The sequence below is a fragment of the Drosophila ficusphila genome, unplaced genomic scaffold (assembly GCF_018152265.1).
Source record: "Drosophila ficusphila isolate 14025-0441.05 unplaced genomic scaffold, ASM1815226v1 contig_106, whole genome shotgun sequence".
NCBI classification, from domain to species: domain Eukaryota; kingdom Metazoa; phylum Arthropoda; class Insecta; order Diptera; family Drosophilidae; genus Drosophila; species Drosophila ficusphila.
Genome location: NW_025063993.1, coordinates 5575912 through 5593973, shown reverse-complemented (window position 1 = coordinate 5593973; position 18062 = coordinate 5575912). Strand labels below are relative to the sequence as shown.

General features: G+C 40.3%; 2 protein-coding genes across 7 annotated transcripts in view; both read right to left on the bottom strand.

Moving 5' to 3' along the window:
* Positions 1–18062, bottom strand: part of LOC108099810 (RNA-binding protein Musashi homolog Rbp6) — a 195971-nt gene that overhangs the window by 158710 nt on the left and 19199 nt on the right. For all 6 annotated transcript variants that reach the window (XM_017203436.2, XM_017203435.2, XM_043208994.1 and 3 more), the window contains one exon: positions 17756–17796. In XM_017203436.2, the coding sequence (XP_017058925.1) occupies positions 17756–17796 (41 nt within the window). The remainder of the gene's footprint in view (positions 1–17755; positions 17797–18062) is intronic.
* LOC108099813 (C-type lectin domain family 3 member A-like) lies at positions 9524–10440 on the bottom strand. The gene has a single exon (XM_017203442.2). The coding sequence runs from the start codon at positions 10369–10371 to the stop codon at positions 9562–9564; it is 810 nt and encodes a 269-aa protein (XP_017058931.1). The 5' UTR covers positions 10372–10440; the 3' UTR covers positions 9524–9561.

The following is an 18062-nucleotide window of genomic DNA, read 5'->3' as shown; positions in this document are numbered from 1 at the left end:
AATATGAGATTTAAAGGAATTTAATAGCATCGTTTAAAAATGTTTAATCACAGTTCTGATACCAAATAAGTTTAAAAATAGTAGGATAAAAAAAATATAATTCAATAGCCTTAATCTTTTATTATGCCCTCTATTTGATTGACTTGACAACCCAGGCTTACCATTCCCAGTCTCACCTTTCCGCAGGGTATCAATAACTTAAGCTAAATAGAACTGCCTGCGTTTGCGTTTCCGTTTCCCAGAGGTACAAATGTATGTGCGGCCATGTTTGCGGCACACAAAAACGAAATTTGAAAGGCGGCCAAGGCGGGAAAGCAGGGAAATGGGAAAATGGGGCGCGGGGGGGAGGTGGGGCTGGCAAAAAGGGACAGCGATAAAGCGGCCGAAAGTCGAAGGAGCAGTTGCAATAATAATAAGTTGTTTACGGCGCGTGAGCTAGCATCAAAACAAGCGCTGACATTTAGGGGCGGACACGAACACGGACTTGGTGAATGGACACGGACACGGATACGGACAGGGACACGGACACGGAGCTCTGGACATGGAAGAAAGGATGTGCAGGCAGACATGCATTCTGCGCTGTCTGCAGCCTTTTTTGCCAATTCCTGCGATGGCATTTCCTCGAAGACGTCGCCCCAGTGGCGCCAGCTGGCGACGCTTTTCCACAACTCGGCAAAAAGCTTGACGCCATTTTTATGAATGAAAAGCGCTTTCCACGCGTCAAAGCTTGAAGAGCGAATCTAAGAGAATCGGCGAAAGTAAGAGAGCCAAAGGAAAGCGGTGAGAGAGGGAGAGAGAGAGAGAGCTTGGCAGCAGCAGCTGACTGGTGTTGCAGGTTGCGCGTTGCACGTTGCACGTTGCTGCCGTGTTTTAGTTTTAGTCACGTGCAAGGCTTCAAATCACACAGGATGATGCCACATTAAAGGACCATTTCGCACGACTAACGAGTTGCAACTTCGTGGCTGCAACTTCGTGGATGCAATGATTGCTGCTGCTGCTGTTGTTGTTGCTGCTGCTACGGGGTCATGCAACTTTAATATGTAAACAACACCTCCGCCCCTCCGTCTGTGTGTCGGTGTGCGAGTGTGTGTGTGCGTCTACCGGAAGCAGACATGTTGTGACACTCTTTGACTTGACCTCAGCAGCAGCAGCAGCAGCAGCAACAGCAACAACAACAATAGGAGCAGCAATAGCAGCAACAACAAGAGCCGCAGCAACATCTGCAGCAGCAACACCAGCCAGTCTAGAGCCATAAACGCATGTCAATCAGAGCCAGCCGACATTATAGCAGAAAGCCAGGCAAAAACCAAGGAGAATTCAGTAACAATGCAGCAACAACTTGCAACGGCTAGCGGCGGCAACATGAGGCAGCGACAGCGGCAACAACAAGCAACAACCATCCGCGTTGTCTGCAACAACCGAAACAATTTTCGGTTATGCAAAGGAGCTACAAGCATTTTTGGTCTGACCCAGTTTAAGGCCACCAGCTAAATGGAAGGCTCACTCACACAGACAGCGAATTACGTGAGGTCCTGGCGGATTGCGGATTGCGGGTGGCTTTCGGCTAGACTAGGATCCACGTACATATAAATATATATACGGCTGTATATATATAGCCAAAGGAAGTTCAGGAAGTCGAGTAAGAAGTGGTAGTGGAATCAGCTAGGAAGACACGTAGCGCACAATTTCGTAATAACTTAATCGATGTCGACTCTGCGAGGATTTTTACCATCTCTTCGATATTTTTTTGTGCCGCATACCCTTGATGGGATTTTGAGTTCGTTAGCTTCAATAAAATGAATAATTCATTCAAGAAAAGGTTAAAGAAAGGAAAATTGGTTACAAGATATCCCTGTCTGGTCAAAAAATTAAATTTTTAAACTTTATTGAGAGCTAAAAAAACTATGACTAAACTTTTGCATCATAAATAAAATGATATATTAAATTTTTTAGAAATAATAAAAAAAAATTCAATAATTTCTAAAATCTATACCACGTTATTGGGATTAACTTTAATCATAAGAACATAGGTAAATCTAGAAACACCAGGAATACTATACATTATACTCTAAGGAAATGTTACCATAAATTTAAAAACAAACAAAGCATTCTTTATAACTCATCCCTATCAAGAAATCATGTCTGAATGGGAGATCCAAAATCAAAAGCATTCGAGAGAGGCTAATATAAAGAAAGAATGCAATCAAACTTGATTAAGTTTAATGAAAATTCCTGCCGCCACGCGGTTAGGGTATTGGATGTTCAATTCTTCCTGGCCGTCTTCTGCCGGCATTTCCTTCATTTTTCCGCCGTGTGTGTGCGAGTGTTGGGGGGTGTGTGTAAGTGTGTGCGAGAGGAGCCTATCAAGTAGGAGCTCGACTTTGGTAGCAGGCAGGAAGTTGGCAATATATTTGACTGCTCTGCGAACGGAAGCGCAGCTAAGGCCCCTGACAATGGTGCGGTGACTTGCCTCCTAATGGGGAAAGGCGGCAGAAGCGGGTAAGCGGGAAAGTGGGAAAGTGGGGAAAATGGGGAAAGTGGGAAAATGGGAAGGGCAGGCCGTGCTGAGCGGTTAACAACCGTTGGGGAAAATGTCACTTAGAGCCACTGCAGCCGGCAGAGTCTCAGAAATAGAAGGGAAAGCGGCTGCGGGGAAAAGTCGGGGGAAAAACAGGAGCAACGAGCTGGAAACAATGAAGGCAAAAGTTGTCGCTGTTCAGTGGTTTTCGGTGCGAAGTTCGGTTTGCTGGAACTTCTAATGAGACTCGGCTGGAAGCAAAGATATCGAAGTGGCTTTCATTATTGAACTCGGACACTCGAGGATAAGAATATTTACCTTTGCCGTGTCAAAATTGCCTGGCACCAAACAAACTGGCCACGAACAGACGAAAAACTTTCGGTTGTTCAAAGAAAATCAGAGCCCCAGAACCAATATAAAGGTGGTGCAAAGTGCACAGGAAAAAAGGTAATATCATATTGTTTTATCTTCCTATATTGTGTTTGGCTTTTATCAACCAAAAATTGTTAAATTGTAAGGATACAAAATGTACAATAAGGGTAATGTTGAATGAAAATTACTTTAAATATACTTTCCTTTGTTATTTACAATTTCTTCCAATACTAAACTAATGCTTTTTAGACATTTTCAAACTAATAAAAGGTTTGGAACTCTGAAATTTGAAGTCGAATTATTAAATTTAAAACTAACAGCTTAAATACTGATTTGCTTAATGAATAAATGCATTAAGCATGCGTATTCAAGCATTAGGTATTGGGATTTAAAAATCTCTTCAATATAATTCAAGGTCCGGCCTGAATTAAGGCGTCAATTTTCTCCGTGTGGGAGACGTGGCTCTGCAATTGAATTGGGCCCAAAGACACAGCGAAGGCATGGCCCGAACAACAAACACATAAAGTCGATAACCCGGCCAGGATGGCGAGTGTGTGTGACGTGGATCGGCGGAGGATATATGGTATAGTATGGAGGAGGAGCTCCAGGAGCCACTGTGCTGTGTGCTGCAGTGGCCCGACTTTTGTGCCCGACTGTCTGACTGCATATTTGCTCGTCTGCTTTGCCTATTTTCACAGAACTTGCGACTTATGACTTCCCGAGCCGACAAAAAGCCAAAAGAACCAAGAGACCACCCCCAAAAAAAATAAGGGAAAAGGGGGCGGTTCACACACAAGGACGAGACTCCCACAAGTTTGGTGTTGACATTCACGGCGCTCATTAAATGTTCTGCAGCCAAGCAATCTCAATCTTTTGCAACTAAAAGTTGTTAGAGTTCAGTTAGCCGGGCTCTTAGTATTTGCCCGACTCACAATGTTCTTGTTAGGATTTAGCAAATTGAAAAGCCAAGCATGGCGGCATGCCGGGCTTTAATCTATATTTTAGCATCTCCCAGTATCCCCGCCTTCTTCTTACCGTAATAATAATAATAATAGTTTGTTGTTATTGCATAATTTTAATGTGTCGTCCTTAATTTAAATGCTTCCGCTGCACACGGAGCACGAGGCGAATCCTTGGCAACGTCACGACATGGCCTCGTCTTGTATCCTTCCACCTACTTCGTCTTCCTGCCCCCATCCACTGGCCCATAGCCCCCACCCCCTCCCCCTCCCCCTCTGCCCATCCACTGTCTGCATTGTCGTGTTCCGTTTTTGGCTGCCAAAAAATTGTCTATTAGTTGGGCCAGAATGAACATTCCATAATAATGGCATATGACAAGCGCCACATGCGGCTGCAATTGAAGGAGAAAGCTGGCGGGGCGGAGATCCTGGACGCTAGATGCTACGTACAGGATAAGGCTGGATGCTTATTAATTTAAAATTTACGTAGCATGCACTTAGGCGCCGGCTTGAAATTGCAAGAACCCCCTCGTTTTCCCCCCCAAACTTTTCCCTGCCGAAGGCTCAAAATCTCCGCATCCAAAACGGTTTTAGGGGCCCAAAGGCTACACGACATTTTGATACTTCGTACAAGTTAATTAATTGTTGGCAGGACCAGAGAGCGAGGAGCGGGAAGCAAGAAGCGGTCCTGCAGACCTGCAGCCCCAGTCGGTCTATATATACACACATATACTATATATTCAGTGTCACTTGTGTAAATATTCAAACCAGCAACGCCCCCCAAAGTTGATAGCCAACACGGGAAAGCGGCGGAAAGATGAAACAACAACGTGTCTACGGCTAAAGCCAAAGGCGCAACATCATGGAAGGAAGCCCAGGACACTCGCACGCACAACCAGGATCAGTTCTTTAAGTCAACGAATATATCATACAAAGTGTAATAAAAAATTAAAAACCAATTAATACTTTTAGTGAGATATCATTGAATTCTATATAACCATAATAAAAATAAAGATTTTAGCGATTTAAATTATTTTATTTGTGGTACAAATACTATTTTTCTGTCACAGATTTCTTCATATTTAAAAACAAAATTCGAGATACATTATTATTTATTATTTATTAAAAATAAAGATTTTAGAGATTTAAATTGATTTTATTTGTAGTACAAAATACTTTTTTTCTGTCACAGATTTCTTCATATTTAAAAACAAAATTCCAGATGCATTATTATTTGCATACATTATTTGATGCCTTTTGTTTTGTAGGTACATATTTATAATTTACTTTACCACAATAAAATGAAATTATTTCAAGCAAAAGTAAATTCAGTTTAATTAAGCACAATATTGTACTTAAACTCTTAAATAAAAACATTCGAGGGAACCTCGAAAACTTGGCCTGCACTGCTGTTATTCTGACCGCAGCTGTGCAGCTGAAAAACGAGACAGAGTGTGCGGCATGTGTGAACTTTTTAACCAAACTCGTGCCAAAGTCAACAAAACAGCGAAACTGTAGACAGGACAGGGGAAGGAGAAAGCAGAAAGGGGGGAGGGGAAAGGGGGGATGGAATAGAAGCGCAGGGATGAGAAGCCATTGGCCAACTGGCAGGACATTAAATGCGATGCAAAAGCGAACGCAGGCGGATGGTCGGAGTGCGACAAACCATTCTATCGGAGCCAAGATGCGGTGGCCACAGCCTCAGGATAATCACATTCAAAAGAATATGAAGCGAGCTGCAAAAACATCAGCGCAGATACAGCGGGGGTTGTGGTTAAAAAACGAATGCACACCGAAATAAAAAGTAGGTGTATTGCAAATCGGTCCATACCAGGAAAAACTAAATGTTGAAGAAACTTTACAAAATTGAAAAATTGATGGAATGCATTTTAAATAAGTTTCTTTACAATAGCAAAAGCATATGGGTGATTCCATATCAGATTTACAGTCGATATCGGGAAATTCGATGAGATATTTTTTTTCATGCTCTTTATTGAAAATAAATCGACACGTATTTTTTTATTTGGCTCAGAAAATTTTTTTGACAAAGTTATGATTTTTTGAATTTTTGATGAACTGCCCTTTTTTTGATGACAGTCGCGTTTTCCAGCCCCAATAACTCGAAAACCGTACGTCGCAGAAAAAAAATGAATAGGAAGTAAAAATTTCATCCTTCCTTCTTCTTTGCAAAACTTTCGTGAAAAAATTTTTTAAACAATTTTTCACCACAAAAAGTTCAAATGTTTATAACAAATTCATTTTTCTCCAACTTGGACATTTTTGATTTTTTTTTTTTTTCACAATAAATCCTTCAATTTCTTCTGATGAACATACTAAAATTTCAGAATGGGATCAAAATTAGTTTTTGAGTTATAGAATTAAATAGCATTAAAAATTCATTTTATTGACCCTTACTATGCGCGCGCAAAGCGAATTGACGCGCGGACCGTGCATGATAATCTTTAAAATTCTATAACTTAAAAACTAATTTTGATCCCATTCTGAAATTTTAGTATGTTCATCAGAAGAAATTGAAGGATTTATTGTGAAAAAAAAAAAATCAAAAATGTCCAAGTTGGAGAAAAATGAATTTGTTATAAACATTTGAACTTTTTGTGGTGAAAAATTGTTTAAAAAATTTTTTCACGAAAGTTTTGCAAAGAAGAAGGAAGGATGAAATTTTTACTTCCTATTCATTTTTTTTCTGCGACGTACGGTTTTCGAGTTATTGGGGCTGGAAAACGCGACTGTCATCAAAAAAGGCAGTTCATCAAAAATTCAAAAAATCATAACTTTGTCAAAAAATTTTCTGAGCCAAATAAAAAAATACGTGTCGATTTATTTTCAATAAAGAGCATGAAAAAAATATCTCATCGAATTTCCCAATATCGACTGTAAATCTGATATGGAATCACCCATATGTAATATATATACGATACTTTGAATTGCTTATCATAAGACACACAATTTTATTTAGAATCATATAGAGCTTAAAATTCATATACAATCGAATGTAAGAGAAATAGATTTCTTTGACATAATAAAGAAACTTTTTATAATCTTTTCATTATGGTATTTGTTTATTAACAATCAGGCTTTTCTGAATTATTTCAGCTGTAGTAATTGATCATTATTTCGCATTGTGTAGGGAAAAGAGCAAGAGGGTGACAGTCAGCGGCTGCGAAAGAAACAGGAAATGTTGCACGGCAAATTCAATGTGAAGAAAGGGAAGCACTGAACTTTGACTGATGGACGCACTGAGTGACTGCCTGCGAAATAGGGAAAGGGCATGGGATTCGGAATCGGAATGGGAATGGGAATGGGAATGCGATTGGGTGTGGGATTGCGATTGGGATAGTAGAAATGGGGGGGTATTTTGAAGAAAGGGGAGGAAAAGGGGCAGCAGCGAGCAACCGTCCGGCACTTATTTTATTGACAATTTTATTTCTTCTCGTCCGTTTTTTCGCTTGCCAAGCTCGGCCATTTCAATTTGACGCTTCTGCTTGCGGCAAATTGTTGCTAACTGCCTTCGTCGTCGAGTGGCATAAATTAATCAGGAAATCGAACGAGGCAACGACAGCGATGATGACGGCGAAGGTGACACGCCCCCGCCACGCCCCTTTGTCTGCATCCTGAGGTCGCCCCAAAGGGGAGTGTGCCCCAAAATTCCACAAATTTTAGATTTTAAAACCAGTGGCAAAAATATTTTTCATCATCGTTTGTTTCCTGATTGAATTGCAACTGGAGGGTGGCAATCGACTGCCAGTATTAGTTGTCGAATCGAAGAGTTATAGAGTGGCGCAAATCTAGTTTGGAGTGTTTGCTGAAACTTTAATTGCTGCGCGTAAATGGTTTTCGCACTAAACCGTTTCTTAAGTGCTCTATTACCGGTCGGTGTGATTGATGGGCCAAAAAATGCAACTACCTTTAAGCCAGTTTTTGGCACGAATTTAAAGATGTGTTATAACCAAAACCAGGCACTATAATTTATTACAACTTTTTACAATTTAAAAAGAGCTAAGTATACATATTTCTAATTACATTCTAATCGCGACATACAAACAATTGCTATAAATCAAAAACATAATAAATAAAGTTAATAAATCCAATAAGCTACTAGTCTGAAAAATAAACTAATAAATGCAATTGATATTCATTTTAACATATTTGAATTTAACTGTTTTGAAAAAATTTAAGATCTTTAAGTCAAAACAAGAAAGGAAGCTAGCTTCGGCAAGCCGAAGCTTATGTATATACCCTTGCAGTAATCAAATATGTCGAACAAAATACATAAAGGCAAAACAACATCGAAGCTATGACGATTTTTCTATTAATTTTCCACATTTTTGACTTTTGTTCATATGGCAGCTATATAATATAGTCGTCCGATTTTGATGAAATTTAATTCGTAATTCAAGAGTCGTTAGAAAATCTATATTCCGAAAACCATGCTCGTGGGACTAAAAACAACGGAGTTATTTCGATTTTTCCTATGACAGCTATACGATAACGTTGTCGGATTTTAATGAAATTTTTTTCATTTCAATTTTCGGCGGTGCAGGAAGCCCTGTCCAAGCTCGAGTCCTCGCTGGAGGCCAGTGTGGATACTTGGAAGACATCCGTGCACAGTCAGGGAGCCGGCTGGCCTGGCGAACTTCGAGAAGTTGCTGAAGCAGAAGGAGGCTGCTTCGAAGGTCCTGCAGGCGAAATTGGATCGCATTGGAGGCCAGCTGGCAGGCATTGCGGAAGCCCTGTCCAAGGCCAACAAAAACCTTCAGTACAGCAAGTTCGAGCGGATCGCGGACCGGCTGCTCTACGTGGGGAACAACAGTCGCCAGAAGTGGAGCCTGGCTGAGGAAGCCTGCCTCCAGATGGGCGGTCACCTGGCCACCATCCAGAACGAGGCGGAGCTCGCTGCCTTGGAGGGTAAACTGAAGAGGAACACTCCCTACTGGCTGGGCCTTTCTGACCTGGCCGAGCAGGGCCAGTTCGTCTCGGTGGCCACCGGAAGGCCACTTCAAGTGGCGAGCGACACAGCCGAACAACTTCAACAACAACGATCGCTGCGTCAGTTTGTACAGCTCAGAAATGCACGACAGCGTTTGCGAGGATGCTGAACATTTCATTTGTTTTATTTTCTGCAAATTTGTAATATGTTTTATATAAATAAATAATCACACGAGTCTAAAATTCTGATACTGTAATAAGTTAATACTTGAAAATCTGAATCACTTTTCAGTGCCGAAAATTCTGTGGATTGGCGACTCAGATTAAATTGCTTGAGCGGGAGCTGAAAACAAGCAAATCACTACTGCTAATTTTTATGTTTTAAATATGGATTAAGTTTGATTAAAAATCATAGCATATGGAAAAATAGCATGTTGCGAATGAGTCTTCAACCGCCGAAGGCAACTGCTTTTAAAACAATGTCAGAGGGTTTATCTCAAGAATTACGATGAAACGGCAGGTATTGGTGATAAGGCTTTAGAAATCTGTAGCTTTGGGTAGCGGGGTTATCAACTTGACACAGGAATTGTAGAAAGTATGTGCAATTGTCTGTTTTCACTTCCAATGAAGAAAAAACTCTCAATTACTATTTGTTGTTTTTTAAGTTTAAGGGATTTCGTTGGTTTCCATAAAATTTTAACATAACTAGAACGCTTTTTATGTTTATTCCTGGATAATCTTTTTATTATAACCACACAATTTCTTTTAATAAAATGTCGCCTCGCAAATGAAAAAAAATATATAACTACAGTCGAGGTCGCACATTTGGCCGAGACGAATAGTCACGCAGTTTTCATTTCCGTTCCGGTTATCGGGTTGGTTGTGTTCCCAATTGAGAAAGGGAGCTGGCTTGCCGGAAGCCACGGACACAAACTCGCCCTCCTTGGCCACGTCATTGATCCCCAGCCAGTAGTCAGTGTATTTATCCAACTTTTCATACAGAGCGCTCAGCTCGGAGTTGTTCTGGATTGTGATCAGGTGACCGTTTATCCCACGGCAGAACGCTTCAGCTTCCTCCCAATTTCGACGATTTTCGCGTTCGACGTAAATCCATTTCGAGCCAATCCGAACGTACGGATGCGTATTTATGGGTTCCTTTTTCGCTTTGGATGGTAATTCTTGCATCGCTGACAGTTGTCTTATGGGTTCCTTTTTCGCTTTGGATGGTAATTCTTGCATCGCTGACAGTTGTCTTTCAATCGCCTCCAGTTTTGTCTGCAGGTTGTCCAGCTTAGATAGCTGACCCTCCATTTTGTCCAGCTTAGATAGCTGACCCTCCATTCTGTCCAGCTTAGATAGCTGACCCTCCACTCTGTCCAGCTTCGCTTGGGTCTCATTCAGCTTCCTCTGGTGAAAAGCCATGTGATCGATCATCGGCCTTAGCGCCTGCAGGCAGAATGCTCCACATTGGTTTGGCTGGTCGTGCAAAAGACACACCGAAGAGTCCTTGGCCAAGGATCCGTAAGAGTGCCAAGAAAGGAACAAAACTAACCAGTAAGTGGTCGACTTCAACATATTAATTCCGAATAACCAGAGAACCACGCGAAAGTTTAAACAGAACTGATTCTGGATCTATTTACCTAAGTCCGATGAGCATTTGGAATAAGACTGATAGGTGTTATCAACAAAAGCTCATCGAAAAAGCCACCATTAGTTCGTAAAAAAAAACAATCAGAGCTTAAAGCATGATAACACTCATTGATTTTATAAAATATGTTGGGTCAATGAGCTTTTTCATTAACCATTAACTGTGGTGTTGCCCAAATAAAATAAGCCGCACAAATTTCGTTTAAATGTACACTTATTTATTTAACTGGCACCAAGGCCTTAAATGTACAAAGTTAATGTTTTTTTAGGGTTGGTTAGGCAGGCAGACCGATTTGTCTGTGCCTTTTGAACAAGTAAAAGTAAGTTGGGCAGGGAGACCGATTTTTCTGTGCCTTTTTAAAAAGCGAAAGTATATAAGCGAAAGGAACAGGCAGGCGATCAGCGACCGTGCCTTCTGCAAGCGAGTACCCAATCCAACAAAAAAGCCAGGCAGCGATAAGCAAAGTGCAAAAAGGAGTTACCAATGGCAATTAATGACAGTGTTGCCGCGCAGGGCAAATAGAAAGCCAAGGAAGGAAGCTGATTTATATACCCTTGCAGTCATCTAATATGTCGAACAAAATAGATAAAGGCATAGCAACATCGAAGCTATGCCGATCTTTCTCTGCAGTTTCTACATTTTGACGATTGCTTACATGACAGCTATATGATATAGTTGATTTTTATGAAATCTAATGGTATAGTAATCTATAATCTATAGTAATCTATATGGTATAGTTATCCGATTTTCATAAAATTTAATTCGAAATTCGATAGTTGTTGAAGAACCCCATCTACAAGAAATCAGATATCAATCTCTCGTATGGGAGCTATCGAATATAGTTCCGACTTATATACTACACAACTTTTGGGAAAGTTTCAGCAAGATAGCTTTAAAACTGAGAGACAAGTTTGAAGATAATCAGACAGACGGATAGACATACAGACGTATCCCGATTCAGATGGTGATGCTGATCAAGAATATATTGTATATAATTCATGGGGTCTGAGGTGTCTCCTTTTGCAAACTTCTGACTGAAATTATAATACCGTTTGCTCTGCAATGGTATAAAAATGTCTTTAAAAGTTATATAAAAGATCAATTAATTCCCAAGCATTTTGAATTGTAAAACTGTTTTTTTTTTTTTTTGAAAAAGGGTCTTAATTTTGAATATGTATCCTAGACCCACTCGCAAAAAAAGGTTCGCTTGGCCCCGTTTCCATGACCCTCGACACATGATAGACAATCCCCGGCGCTGTTTGGCCCAGCCTTTTGAGCTCTTTTCAGCCATCTATTGACTCTACCTGGACAATTTGGCGGCGTCAAAGGAGAAGCGCTGCGAGAGAAATAAGCCCGGATGTGCACACAGCCATAATGCTCGGCGCAAACAGAAGCGCTCCTTGGAGCTCGGAGCTTGCAGCTTGGAGCTGGCTTCATTTTCATTTGCATGACACAAGCTGGCAAACAAACAAACAAACAGACAGACAAACAATAATAGTAATAATAGGAGGCCAGGGGAGGGGTAAATCGAGAAATGCATATTTATTTGCTCAAAGTATCTCGGGGAGAGTCTGGTGGCGCTTTTTATCGCTAAGCGGCATCGAAATGTGAGCGATATGCATGCATGGATTCTACTTGCTTTTTGTCTTCCACGCTTTTTTGGATCAATTCACTTTCCTGGATGTTTTTGCTGCCCCTTTATTTGGTTATTTGTTGCATAAGTAATGTGCCTTACCCTACCGTTCGGCAGATGCAAATGTATCTGTAGCCGTAGCTGTTGCTGTATCTTTGGCTGTATCTTTGGTGCATATATAAATAGTATTTCAGTCGAACGCACAGCGAAAATAGCAAAACGCGGAGCGGGTCGCGTATTGTGTTTCAAAAATGTTGTTAAAGTTGACACAAATCACGAGGAGGAGACGCGGAGAAACAAAAAGCCAGCGACGGCCTTTCATCCAGACACATCCATATATCCATCCATATCCATATGCACATATATAGTAGATGAATGGGTTACTCTGACTGCGACTTTGCTGCGGGATGCCAAGTCGAGTTCGAATCGGGCGACGACGAGTGTTTCCAGGCGATAGCAGCAAATACGCTTTTCAATGCATACAATTACTTCCAGCAAACTGCTTGCGAAATTAAAATTAAATTACGCCGCCTTGCTGGATGATTTCCTTGGAAGGAGGAGAAGGCTGGCCTGGACTAGAACGACAGCAGACGGCCCACAGCAGACGGCAGACGGCAGAGTTCATTAAGTTATACGAGCGTTTGTACGACTTGCTAGTTGACACGAAAGCGGCACAAAGGCGCCACCTATCGGGGGCGGTTCGCAGCACTCGAGAATGTCATTAAGTAGCTAAGACAATCGTGCCAATCATTAAAAATCTCGGCCCAGCTAGAGTCAAACGCTCGTGAGTGTTCCCCTCCAACTGCAATGCGGATGCGCCCCCTTCCACAATCCCCCCCCTTCCCTCCTCCCCCTTAAAACCCCTTCTTTTTCCACGTCATCTCTGCAGTTATCAACACGTACGCAGTCGACAGTCGGCAGACTCAGACTCAGCTTCTGCTTGGGCTTTGGCTTCGGCTTCGGCTTCATATCCCGGCCGAAAGTCGGACCTGTCCAAAGCAGCCTAACTATGCCGTTAGACCCTGTTCGCTGTACTTTATACGTTATGCGCTAGACCCGAGCGCATGTTTATAGACGCCCTAGATTAGGTCTTTGTCAGCACATTTCGAGTGTGTACTGTGCGGGAGGAGACGCTGGGCATGTGTAGAAACAGCAGGGGTCACTGGAATAGCAGCAAATTATAAACGCCTTGCTGGACGAGGAGCCACTCATAATTTTCAAATCGAAATTTATAAAAAAAATAAATAGGTATAAAATTGAACTAAAAAGTCTTATATATAAATAGCCAATTTTAGTTTTTATAAAAGTGATATTGTAAATTGTCTAAAATCAATAAAAAAAACTTTTGAACATTTTTTTACTTAAAATACTTAATACTTTTGGAAATGATTTTAATTAAATATGAAATTTGATAATTATGCATTATAGCTTTAGTTTCCAATAATATTTAAAATTGTAATCTCCATAAATTATTCCTAAATATTTACTGCCTTTCCAGTACTAGTAATCGGACCTCTGCTGTGTGTGCGATTGTGTGCTCGAGTGGCGATAGCTGCGAAAAATCCAAAGCATAAGCTTCTCCTGCGAGTGGAAGTGGAAGCTACTTGAGCCGGGCGCTCTGTTCTGGTGCTCTGGTGTTCCGGCCTCTTCCTTCAGCTTCAGAGCTGCAACTTGGCCGCTCAACAGCCGCACAACAACACTAACAATAATACGTCTAGTAGTGCCTAAAAGTTGGGGAGGTGAGATGAAGAGGCCAAGAAAGAAATAGACAAGCTCGGACTGGGGCAAAAGCTTGCTTCCTTGCGCTCAAATGGCAGCTAATTGAATTGTTTGCTTTCTTCTGGACACAAAATAAAGCAAAGACGCTTCATTTTCGGACGTTCTTCACTGGCTTTTATTGGTTTACTTTACTGTACACATGAATCTCGGATTTACAAATGGTAATTGTTCTAAAGTAAACTTTCTTTGCATACCCACGAAAAGGCATGGTTTGTATTTCCTTATCAATTTAATAACAATGATAATAATGTGTACAAGAAACATTTAATAATTGAGTACTACAAAAGGAGTGTTTTTTAAATAGTTAAAGGAAGCTATTATTTTATTTAAACAAATATACCTTTACAAGCCGAAGTAAAGCCACAAACGATAAACTAGAAATTTAAAAACAATTTAAGCCATCCTTGAGTTTTTTGATCGACTCACGTGCCACTCATTGACCCTTCGGGGCAATTTCCATTGCAATTGACTTCTGCTCCGTCTCGAATTCCACGAAAGACAATTTTTTACACTCGAAGCGATTCGTTTTTGGCCCTTTGCAGAGTTTCTGTGGGCCTTTGGCTTTTGCCTAATTTACCAGCTCCATGGGGCCAACTGGCGGCTGCCAAGAAGCGAAAATAAAAATTAAAAAAGAAATAAGACACACACATCGGACACCCAAATGGCAAAGATAACAAAAGAGCCGAGCAAAAACACACTCATACCGAATGGCCAACGAGGAGGGGGGCATTCGTATTGAAGAAGCCATTTGAAAATTTGAAAATTTTTTGGCACAGGTACAGGAAACTGGCCCCCTTCCGCCCCCCGAAAAAAAATCAAAAAAAAAATCGAGGGAGGGGGGAAAAACACGAGAACGAGGCAAGCATTGAGAAAGGCTAAAATAAAGAGACAAACCAAAGACCGCATTGACTCTTCAACTATATACACTGCCGCTCAACTGAATAGGTTCATGATCTCAGAGGAAGTAATTTGTCTATAATTCCTAAACCAGTGAACCGATTTCCATAATTTTTTTTCTTTAACTCTTGAATCAATTTATAATAAAATGCTGAAGAAGGTTTTTCAAAAACATATTATTTATTCCTTATATAATTTTTCTTCTGAAAGGTTAACCAAATTCATGATTTTTTTTGGGTCATCTGAATAGGTTCAACCTAAAACAATTAACATTATTTAGGTAACCAAGGATAATATTCATATTTTTGAACTTAGCTGATACTAATGAACATTTTTGAAGTACATTTTACTAATTTTAATCAAAAGTGAACCCTCCGTTGTCCGATATAACATCAAATACACGATCGGGAAGCGAGCTATACAAATTGTGCAGTATTTGCAGTGAAATGGTTGTCCAGGCTATTTTAATTGCCTTAACTAAAGTTGTTTTGCAAGAAAATTACCTGCCTCCTTCATATATCTTGCGCGATAGCAACCCCCATACGATTTCGATTATATTAAGGTCAGGTGAATATGGGGGCCATTCAAGTAAGTCCACATTTTGAGCCTTAATCCACTCTTTTACCACCCTAGCTGTATGATGGGAGCGTTATCCTGCTGGTAAGACCATTTGATAAAGTGAAAAGTATTTAAAAAATCAGGAAACGCAGCCTTTATGATAGATTTTTAGGTTTCCGCGCTCATTTTGCAAGTAACAAATTAAAGGTCGCAAGTGCCAAAGACTGATACCGACCCCCACACCAAAATCAATTTAATTTAGAAGCGTAAATCAATAGCTACAACTATTATTATCACGATCTTCGAAAGGAAGAGCATTTCCATAGCCGTCGACATAGCTGTGAGGGTGGGGTAATGGTGTGGGGGTCGGTATCAGTCTTTGGCACTTGCGACCTTTAATTTGTTACTTGCAAAATGAGCGCGGAAACCTAAAAATCTATCATAAAGGCTGCGTTTCCTGATTTTTTAAATACTTTTCACTTTATCAAATGGTCTTACCAGCAGGATAACGCTCCCATCATACAGCTAGGGTGGTAAAAGAGTGGATTAAGGCTCAAAATGTGGACTTACTTGAATGGCCCCCATATTCACCTGACCTTAATATAATCGAAATCGTATGGGGGTTGCTATCGCGCAAGATATATGAAGGAGGCAGGTAATTTTCTTGCAAAACAACTTTAGTTAAGGCAATTAAAATAGCCTGGACAACCATTTCACTGCAAATACTGCACAATTTGTATAGCTCGCTTCCCGATCGTGTATTTGATGTTATATCGGACAACGGAGGGTTCACTTTTGATTAAAATTAGTAAAATGTACTTCAAAAATGTTCATTAGTATCAGCTAAGTTCAAAAAATATGAATATTATCCTTGGTTACCTAAATAATGTTAATTGTTTTAGGTTGAACCTATTCAGATGACCCAAAAAAAAATCATGAATTTGGTTAACCTTTCAGAAGAAAAATTATATAAGGAATAAATAATATGTTTTTGAAAAACCTTCTTCAGCATTTTATTATAAATTGATTCAAGAGTTAAAGAAAAAAAAAATTATGGAAATCGGTTCACTGGTTTAGGAATTATAGACAAATTACTTCCTCTGAGATCATGAACCTATTCAGTTGAGCGGCAGTGTACGTGAATATCCGACATGGCTGTGTGTGGATATGCACTATAGGTTATAATATGTTAGCGTAATGCCGAGTGGCACTCTGATGATGGGCGGAGCCAACAATTTCGCTAAACAAAAAACAAGCGCGCCCAAGCAACAACACAAAGCGGCGATATATGGTATGTGTGTGCTATATGGGGTTTTCCTTCTATTTTCCTGACTTTTTTCTTCTTTTTTTTTTTGTTTTTGGCTTTTTGTAAGCACTGCAGATACTACATACTCGTATAAGGGCTCCCAAAAGGCAAGCGCATCTTGCCAGACGGTTGCAATCTCTACTTTGCCGACCTTTTTTCGAGTGCCATCCAAATTCGGTTAATATGCATGCCGGGCTTTGATGGCAAGTTGCCTTTTGATTAGCCTAATGAAACTATGCGGCTGGCAGTGGGGGGAATCTCCCCGAGAATCAGTTCCCGGCCCGCAGTTCTCGCATCTCAAGTCGTTCCGCAATTGACGTCAAATTCAAATTCGAAAAAGGGAGCAAATCTCAAGCATTCGATCAATTACAATTTCCAATTTAAACAAAGCCCCGCCTTTCGGTACATTGTTGTCGATGTGAAATCACATAAAACACAAACTGAAACCGATTCGATTCCTAGGCCATTCAAATTGAGATACAAAATTCAGTTACACACAGATGTACACACATCTCCAGATGTTGAGAAATCTGCTGAGAAATCGAAAGGGAGTGGGAGAGGGAATTTGTTTGGGGTAACTATGTTTCAAAGCAGACAAAGTAGCAATCAGTTAATTAACAAAAACAAAATGTTTAAGAAGTCATTGTAAGTTCTTTAGGAAATATAAAGAATCGTTGAAGTCCTTGTATCACAAAAAGATTTTAGGGTAACTACATTTCTTAAGATGAGCATTAAAATTAACATTTATAAAAACAAAATAAACAAAGTAGAGATAACTGTCTGACTTTGGTATAAAAAAGATGTATGAAAATATTTTACCTAAGAATCACATTTTTAATTCCTTTCATATATTTAATTTCGTTTCGAAGAATATAAGTTTTTTGAATTTTTAATTAACATTTTATGCTAACATTTTATGTTAACCTTTTCATAACCCATTTTTCTATTAATAATTCTTAACTTTAGACATTTTTTTCCACCTCCACCGCAAGTTTGTTTTTGATTTCCACATTTCCTGGTCGCTTGTTAGCGCAGGATTGCCACTTAACTCGTCTGCTAATTGACCTCTTTTATCAGAGAGACGAGTCAATTTTTAGCAGAGATCCACTAATTTTCACTTATCTCGTTTTTCACTCACCTGGACTTGTCTGCCAACTGAGGCCGCCAATGAACATTTTTCTGCAACGAGAAAGAGTCGAGAGAAGGGAAGTATAAGATAAATGAGGCATTAGCTATATGTACGAGGCACGAGCAAAAAATTAGATAAATGTTATGGGCTGGCCGAAGGCAAAGCCAAAAGCAACAAACTAACAAACAAACGGGGAGCTGAGCGATCTTTTATCAGCTCCAACGTCCGGCAAGCTGGCTCAGATGCCTTCTTTACTTTGGCCAAGCCAAGGTGGCTTGCATTGTCGCAGGTCTGCCAGTTAGCCCATTATTCCCGC

What these genes read in the sequence shown, in the direction of transcription:
- LOC108099813 (XM_017203442.2), bottom strand. Translation starts at nt 10,371, where the DNA reads ATGTTGAAGTCGACCACTTACTGGTTAGTTTTGTTCCTTTCTTGGCAC.